This window comes from Penaeus japonicus, unplaced genomic scaffold (genome assembly GCF_977035675.1).
Source record: "Penaeus japonicus unplaced genomic scaffold, GWHDUDI00000001_assembly GWHDUDI00000009, whole genome shotgun sequence".
NCBI classification, from domain to species: domain Eukaryota; kingdom Metazoa; phylum Arthropoda; class Malacostraca; order Decapoda; family Penaeidae; genus Penaeus; species Penaeus japonicus.
The window spans coordinates 31,140,668-31,150,667 of record NW_028234411.1 but is presented as its reverse complement, the minus strand read 5'-3'; the positions used below and the strand labels follow the sequence as shown (position 1 = coordinate 31,150,667).

Sequence of the window (10,000 nt, the reverse complement as noted above, 5' to 3'; positions counted from 1 at the left end):
GTAGTCTTGCATTAGTCAGTTTTATCTTTGTTCTTCTTGAAAACAGAATAGGGCTTGCTTTATTCATAATGATTGGAATTCATCATTGCTGTACTTGAAAGTGTAAAAACAAAAGGATAACCCTAGAACTCCTTGTATTTCATTAGAAGTTGATGTGTAAGATCCAGTAAAAATTAATGAAGCATTCTGACTTAAAAAATCCCCTTATGGACTAGTTAATAAGAGATTAAGTAACACTATGTTTGGATAATTATCAGAGTAGTTTTATTTGTCTTGCAGAGGTAGATAAAGTCTATAGTTAAAATTGGAAACCTCGAAATTGATCTGAATGATATATACATTTGCACCTAAAGTAAAGCTCACTCTGGATCTTGGTAATGTCTTGGTATGCTACTAATTATCTAATGTAGGGATGCATGTACATTTGTTTGCAAGTATAATTGGGCTCTTATATAGTAGTAAATATATATAAATATTTATTTGAGTATATACAACTGAATCATATGTATATGATAGATACAAATATGTACAAATATGTGTACATGTATGTATGACACAGAGTGTGCATGAAACCTCCCCCTCAGGCCAGCCGTAAAACAATGGTTAGCAGGGCAGGTCCGTTGCCCTGCAGCACTCAAAGTAGTATCTAGGTGTGCTCGCCAGCTGGTACTCATAAACGCCACAGGCTATGAGTCGCTGATACTCTTCTCCCTAAATATCTAGTTTGCTGAAGTCAGTCTGCACAGACTGAAATAGACTATACCCTTGTGCTGGGGGCAAAATCATCCCCACAATTGGGCAAGATGAGCGACGCTGTGAGGTATTGTGGCGCTCACTGACCCAAATTAGAGACACTACATGAAGATATCAGCACACTCACATCCTCATTCAGGGCCCAAGAAGACGACAGCCTGCCGGGCCTGTTAGACGGCTATCCTTTCATTACCCCCAGCAACTGGAGCGACCTACAGGCAATCCACCGCCACGTCAAAGTTCATTTTATGATGATCAGATGATACCATCACTTATACCCGGCGAGACCCGGGCCTACCTTCCACACAACCCGGCGAAAGCGACTCTTCGCATCAGCGATCTGACTGAGCTGAATTGAATCACGAATGATATCATATATAGCTGGCAGAGGCCGTCCACACACATAGCGGCCAGGCCGGCGCCATGACAAGGCGCCCAGCAAGCGACCGCTACGCTTCTGAACTGAACTATGTATGTATGTATATATGTATGTGTGCATGAAAATAAGTAAACATGGAGAAAATGTATAAATTTGTATAATATTATCTACTTTCTTCATAGCACCTTTTGAAGTATTCTTATCAGAGGAAAAATCAAGGACATTTTGTTAATTGTTAATACATTTTTATTGCATGTCTGGTAATTGCATTAAAATACTTCAACTTTACTGTGACCCTAGCAATATACTGTATATATAAGTATCTTGATTGTTATTTATCAGACAGAATCATGTTCATTAATAGCCATCAACTATAAACCTTGATGAAAACGTAAAAGGTTATACATAAAAGACAAAATGCTTTCCTATAACAACACTAAACACCAGTTTTGTCAAAACATTAATATGAAAGTATTGGTAGTTGGATCTTCATAATTCCCATTCGCAAAATGTTGTGTATGCGTCGTTACTAGTATATGTATATAAGCATGTAGACACATGATACATAATGGTGCTAGTATTGTTACCAGTCTTTGCAAACCATAACTCTGGTCTTGATTTAGCTACCTCTTTATCCAGCACCCTTGTGTATTTGTTATACCTCAGCCTAACAAAATAATTCAATTATCTATTCTCAAACTGTTGCAGCACATCCTTCAACCTTTGCTGTATATTTTGGACCTGGATGGATGCCCCCCTGAACCGAGTCACTCTCTCGAGTTTCTGTGATGATATTCTCCCGTATATTGACAAATTGGTCATATATTACCAAGTGGGCTTACATTCCTAGATTGCTTTTTATGGCTATAATCTGATGTAATGAGTATATAAAACATTATATAATGATATGTATAGGACTCAGTCGCATGTAGCAATGAGGGGGTAGAGCTGCTGTGGAACGTATTTACTACTAACTGGTTTTAAAAGCTAGGCATTTTTCCAAAGAACATTACATTGGAAAATTAGGTATAAATATTTTTGTATACATATACATATCAAAACATACATAAATACATACTCACATATATATATGTATATATATCTAAATATATATATATCTATATCTATACAAATATATGGATATTGATAGATAATGAATAAAATAAGTAATTACCATCACTAAGTATGAGCAGGTTGTTAAATTGCTGTAGCTATGGCTATATATATATAAAATAATTGCTTACAGTTATAATGAAACACTGCACCATATATAATCAAGCTTATATATTTATCATCCTGCTCAAATATGGATCCTCTGCTCACTCAATATTCATTACCAATATTTGTTCTGTAAAATTAAGTAGCATCATTCAATCATAAACATTATTCTTTACTGCTGTTTTTTTTTTTTTTTTTTTTTTTTTTTTTTTAACATGAGAACACATTGCATGCCAACAGGAAGGTAATAAATACCTTTTAGATTCACTTTAGCAACATATAAAAATAAGACATCAAGACTTCTTCATTTTCAATCAAACAAATTCAAAAGGACAGAAAGCCCAAGTTGAGTATTTCCTTAAATATCAAGCTAACACATAGAGAGACTTGGATACGTTACACTCAAGATCCACTCTACAACGCAACAGTCAACTTTTATGTGAACTGAACACCATAACCTTAGTGATGGCAGCCACTAAAACCTACAAAAGCAATATGAGTTATTAGAGTTGGTCACACTAAGATTCTTCATGTTCGCTGAGATCGTGTCCCCTAAGGAACAATGGCACTGGTGGCCATCTGGTTCACTCCGCATGTGCCATCTCCTCGATACACGCGGTAATATCCCTGTAAAAGAGAAGAATTAAAATTAAAATTCATGTGAAATTATGAAATTATATGTAATATGTAATAAGTAACCTTATAATTTAATAAAGATTTACAATTCATTATTGTTTACTTCTTCCTAGTTATGATCTATAAAGTGAAAAAGTTTTCATTTTGTATTTTCTACAACTACAATATCCATTTCTTTGAAAAATCCTCAAATTGAAGATAAAAAGAGTAAACTAGGCAATAAAAATAAGACTTTAGTAATACAAAAGGTTAGTGCAGACATTTTTTTATCTTGGACCTATAATTTCAAGACTAGATTCACATCACAGTCAAGTGAAGGACCATTTTTTCTCTTCATTGTAAGATCCTTTTCTTCCTTTATCATGTCCTTTCCATTACTGTAAAACCACGTTTTCACTACACAGTCATGAAGTATTGTGGTTGAAACAGTGCTAACTTCAGAGCTACAGGGTTCCAAAGTCAGCTTAATCCCATATAAAGTGATGGATTTATGGAGAAATATTCTTTAGGCTAGTCTGTGCTACCTGAATAAACTGGTCTTTTAGTTCCTCAATCTCTTCTGATGTTCCACATTGTGGGAATGGAAGCAATGATTTCCTCTCTATCCACACTTCATATAGATTTTGGATTTGTCATTTAGGTCTCTCTTAACTCAATGACCATATATATGCCATGGTAGAGGGAGTCCAAATTTGGTATGGCACTTATCCATACTACGATGATGGAGGTTGCTCTCTGCCCTGCACACCATATGTGTATGGAGTTTTATGATTCTTATGGCCCTAGTTTTCTATAAATATTGTATGTGTTTGAAGGTTGTTGATCACTGTAGTTGTATATTTATGAAATACTTTTTCCTCTCAGTGAATTTTTAATGAAAATAGAAAAGTAGAGAAAACCAAGAAATGGAGGATTCTATCCTGTGAGGGAGTGCACATAGAACCAGGTCAAGATCAAGCAGCTCAGCTGGGATGTGGATAGCAATTAGGTCTTGACTATAGGCAAGCTTTTCCTGTATCAGAGTTTGTGTTGTTAAGGGTAAGCGTTGGATTTGCAAAGCTTCTGTTGCATGAGAGGTTGTGTCAAGAGTATAATTTGATATGCACAGGACCCCTTTTGTAAGAGTGGCTAACTCTTTGTCAGACTTGATCTTTTACCAAAGTTACCCTGATTCAATCTACAAGCCTAATATTCTACTTAAACACCTGTTTTAGGAATTACTACAACCTCTATTCCATATAAAACTGTTGTGAAATTCAGTTCATTAGCCTTAACCATGCCAATGACTACCAATGACATTCAATTCATTTTAATCTCACACAGCTTATCTCAAACTGTTATCTACTGATATGCCAAAACTTGCTTTGTGATTGACTAAAATGAAGCCTCTGACTGGCCAATTAATCGTAATCAACTGACTGGTCACCCCTGTCTTATTACAAGGGAGGTTGTGTTCAGGGCAAAGGCTTAGGTGTGAAGAATGCTGTCTCAGCAGTGACAGTGAAATAAAGTATGTTTAGCTGGTTTACAAAGGCTTGGCAGAATAAGAGATGTGAAATAAACATATAATCCTGCTTGGATGTAATTCTGAACACAATATCTTTTTAATTTTTTTTTAGTGCATCTTTATTTACTTTTACCCAATATATCTAACAGAATTTACTTTAGGTTAACAATCAATAAAATTTCCTTTTTTTCTTTTAAAACTCAAATGTAAATATTTTTCATTTTTTATTCATAAAAAATATATCTTCAGGCCATCCTCAACCCTTAGGTGCATGTAAGATATGATATGGCCTCATAAGAAATAAAAATATTTTATTCAGTAATTACCATCTGATTCCTAGCATTCTGAATTCATAAAAAAAAAATATATATACCCATGCATTACTAACACTACTTTAAAGAAAATAATAACAATATGCAAAAAAATGGAGGTTGGTTAGTCTGCCACTTGGATTCCTAAGCCTTTCCAGTAAAAAGCAGCTTTTGCCTGAAACCCCTACAGGACCCTCAAAAGTGTTGCAAAAAAAATGTTAGAGTTGAGTTTGGTTACAGACACATCAACCTCGGTGAACAGTGTTTTGTGAATATCTTTATGCTATACTTTTGGTTTTAATTGGTTTTGTTGAGTTCGACTACCATTTCTTTGTACATGCATAAATGTACAAGAAACCTGAGACAAATGGGTAACAGCAGCCATGCCATACCCTTATTCAACTAATTACATATATATATCATAATAAAAAACAAAACAAAACAAAAAAAACACCAAACAAGAGAAATAAAACACTGTCACTTTTCCAAACCATAATAAAAACTCATGCTATACTTTTAGTATGGTACAGCACTTGCCTGTTCACCCCATTCCTCTCCCCAGGAATTCTTTACAATCCAGAATGGAAGTGTCTTCTTGAAAACAGGATAGGCTGCAAAGAACTCGAAGTCATCAAATCAGGGACAAATAATTGCAAAACTATAAGAGAGTAAACAGCTGTGTGGGATTTGTGTGCTGACTGCTACAAACTTTATTAATAGTACAAGTCTATGTACCATAGAAAGAAAATGCATAGAAACACATGCACACAAATCACCTGAGAGCTGTTTACACACTTCCCCAAATATACATTTTATCACATACCTGTTCACCCCAGTCTGGACCCCATGAATTCTTCACAATCCAATATGGCTGCCTTCTGTGTAGGTATTTTGTAGCTGGCATGGAAAAAAATTATTTAGTGCATATCAATATAATATTAGCTGCCTATAGTCCATCCAGTCACTGCTGCATTCGGAAAGTGATGATCCTTTGATGTTTAATGAATCTATTGAGATTCATTATTCCTTTCAAGAGGGTCAAGGTAAAATAAAAAGGAGAAAGAAAAAGGGAAAAAGATAATTATCAGAAAACATAATCAATGATCTATGCCATGTTACTTGTGTTATAATAATTATAATAATAATAATAATAATAATAATAATAATAATAATAATAATGATAATAATAAAAAAAAAAAAAATATATATATATATATATATATATATATATATATATATATATATATATATATATATATATATATAAGTACATATATATACATATACATATAATATAACATACATATATATATATATATATATATATATATATTTATTTACATATATATGTATATATATATATATATATATATGATATATATATATATATATATATATTTATTTATTTACATATATATGTATGTATATATATTTATATATATGTATGTATGTATGTATGTATGTATGTATGTATGTATGTGTATATGTATATATATCTATATATATATTATATATATATATATATATATATATATATATATATATATATATATATATGTGTGTGTGTGTGTGTGTGTGTGTGTGTGTGTGTGTGTGTGTGTGTGTGTGTGTGTGTGTGTGTGTGTGTATGTATATATACATACACATATATATATAATACATATATATATGTATGTATATATATATATATATATACATATATATATATATATATATATATATATATATATACTTATATATATATTATACATACATATACATATATATATATATATATATATATATATATAATATATATATATATATATATATATATATATATGTAGTATTTATGTATATGCATATGTATATTATATGTATATGTATATATATATATATTATATATATATATATATCTATATAAATATATAATATTTATATATATATATATATATATATATATATATATATATATATACATATATATATATATATATATATATATATATATATATATAATATATTTATATATATATAATATTTATATATATATATATATATATATATATATATATTTATATATATATATATATATATATATATATATATATATATAATATATATATATACATATAATATATATCATATATAAATATTCATATATATATATATATATATAAATATATATATATATATATATATATTATATATATATATATATATATATATAATATATAAATATTCATATATAAATATATATATATATATATATATATATATATATATATATATATATATATATATATATATATATATATATGAATATTTATATATGAATATTTATATGTATATATATATATATATATATATATATATAATATATATATATATATATATATATATATATGAATATATATATATATGATATATATATATGAATATATATATATGAATATTTATATATGAATATATATATATGAATATATTATATATGAATATTTATATGTATATATTATATATATATATATATATATATATATATATATATATATATATATATATATATATATATATGAATATTTATATATGAATATTTATATGTATATATAGATATTTATATATATATTTATATATATATATATATATATATATATAAATATTTATATATATATATATGAATATATATATATGAATATATATATATGAATATTTATATATGAATATTTATATATGAATATTTATATGTATATGTATATATATATATATATATATATATATATATATATATATATATATATATATACATATAAATATTCATATAAGAATATATATATATATGAATATTTATATATGAATATTTATATATATGTATATATATATATATATATATATATATATATATATATATATATATATGTATGTATATATATACATATAATATATATGTATGTATACATATATATATATATATATATATATATATATATATATATATATATATATATATATATATATATATATATATATATAATTCTTTTATCAGTGTAATCTTAAACACAAACATTCATTCTATTCTATCTTTTTCTATTTCATTCACTGAAAATGGCTAATTTGACACGATGGTAAGATCAAAGCATAAGTGTAGTGTATCATTCTAGATGACACCTTCTCTAAAAAAGAAAGTGTTGAACAGAGATATCTTTAGAAAGAGTGCAAACAATACTCTGTGAACAATCTATTATTAGTTCCTAATAAGTAATACCACTTTTTTCTTTTATTATAAAAATTCTGCATACAAACTTTTATGAATTAATTAATAACATATCATCAAAAATTCTATATGAACATTATTTTTTTACAAAACTTTTCATTCTATCTTAAAATCAAGTCATTCTTTCTTCTTCATTACAAAACAAGCCTTTCAATTTCAACTAACTGTAATATCCTTCATAAACTGCTTTCCATCAATACATGAGAGTTGTGAGAAGGGAAAACCATGGGAAAACTTGGCTACTTACTGTGAACGCCATATCCAACAATCAGCATACCATGGTCCAAGCTCTTGGGGTTGCACAAGAACCTCAAGGGATGGGAGACTCCACCAACGTAGAACTGAAATGGTTGGGGAAAGTAAGGTCTTTGTATTGTTTCTATCTACACAAAGAAAGACAGACAAATGACAGTCATAATCTCTCTCTTTCTCACAGTAACACTCACTCAAATATTCATACTCACTCACACTGACACTTACTCTCTCCCCTACTTCAATACCACTGTCATAAGGGAAGATGGGCCTGGCATAAGCCACTAGTGGGACCCATGCTAGAACTTACATAAAATAATCAAAGTAACCAAATACCATTCAGTCAAATTCATTAGGTTTTCGTAATAACCAGCTCACCTGCAGAGCATTGGCATTGATTCCAATGGAGATGGGTCCATGTTTAACGAGCCACCTTGCCAAGTCATCCTCATTCTGGGGCAGCTCCACTGATCCATTGACAGTAACCTTCACCTAAAAAGTAAGAAAAGTGTTTGCTTACATCACCTGACAACTTCTTTAACCCATCAAGGCTGGATGACAAGATATAACGTCATGTGGTGGCAATATCTGTAGTTATGGCTTTTTGTATGGCTGGCATACAACTAACTGTAATATCAGTTGCCAGCCCGGGCAAATAACTTGAAGCATTAGGCTTACACACATGAAACACCCCCGCCTTAGACCAATTGGAGCCAAAACCACTATACTGCTATTGATTTAAAAGAAAAAATATGAAAATATTTTCATTATCAGATAAACAAACAATTATAATTGTGGAATTTTCCAAAATTATACACTAACATATAATGCATTTAATCAATACTCTTTTTTTCTTGTTATATCATTCTTACTTAAAAAAGAATCAATTACACTGGAAAGAATATGCACTGATATTACTAAGAGAGAACAAGAAAATAATAACTAATGAAAGTTCCCATCTTAACCCATTGATAGCGGATGGCATGATTTGCTGTCAAGGCAGCATTGGTCATAAACACGGATGGCACCATGCCATACAACGTAAACCCGCCATATGACTGTATACATATTTTATTAATACCGTGGCCTATGTGTTAATGTATCAACATGTATCCACATGTGAAGACTGAATGAAAACAAAAATAAGAAACAAAAAAAGAAAAGAGGAGGTAAGAAAAGAGAACAAATAAAAGTTATCATAGTACATAACTATCCTTACCTTGGTTTCATTGAAGTGGCACTGATCATCTTTGGCTTCATAGGGATAATCGTTCTCTGTTTCTAAGCCACCAAGCTTTGCAATGGCTTCGTAAGCATTCTCTGGCATACCTCCATTGCATCCTTCGTCAGTTTTGTCGCAATCAACAAGCTCTGATTTAAGTAGAAAAAAAAAAAGTAAGTGGTTGACTCAAGTCGTAGCTTCAAGGGTAAACAGAGAACATTGATCTAGTCCTCTATGAAGTTCAGATATATCATATGTCAAAAAGGTTTCAAGGCAAAAGGAGGGGTAAATCTTCATAATCTGAAATTTTCATACTGAGTCAGGAAAGAAAAAAACAACACATACCTTGTTCAGAGAGAGAATACAGATGTTTATGCTTCAATGCCCACTGTCCTTCTACATTGCCAGTCACTGAGAATGCCCAACAAGATCCACACATTCCCTAAAAAATACATGTAACAATTAAAAAAAC

General features: G+C 29.6%; 1 protein-coding gene across 24 annotated transcripts in view; it reads right to left on the bottom strand.

Annotated features, from left to right (window-relative positions):
• Positions 1 to 1,355: 1,355 nt before the first annotated feature.
• Positions 1,356 to 10,000, bottom strand: part of LOC122254296 (cathepsin L) — a 24,549-nt gene continuing 15,904 nt past the window's right edge. For 15 of the 24 annotated variants that reach the window (XM_086539955.1, XM_086539959.1, XM_086539961.1 and 12 more), the window contains 6 exons: positions 9,874 to 9,970; positions 9,526 to 9,677; positions 8,685 to 8,798; positions 8,302 to 8,395; positions 5,628 to 5,701; positions 1,356 to 2,977 (listed from right to left, as the gene is read on the bottom strand). In XM_086539955.1, the coding sequence (XP_086396081.1) occupies positions 2,903 to 2,977; positions 5,628 to 5,701; positions 8,302 to 8,395; positions 8,685 to 8,798; positions 9,526 to 9,677; positions 9,874 to 9,970 (606 nt within the window). In that variant the 3' untranslated portion in view covers positions 1,356 to 2,902. Of the gene's footprint in view, positions 2,978 to 5,341; positions 5,416 to 5,627; positions 5,702 to 8,301; positions 8,396 to 8,684; positions 8,799 to 9,525; positions 9,678 to 9,873; positions 9,971 to 10,000 lie in introns of all 24 variants that reach the window. The other 9 variants (XM_086539957.1, XM_086539960.1, XM_086539963.1 and 6 more) reach the window with 1 other exon arrangement.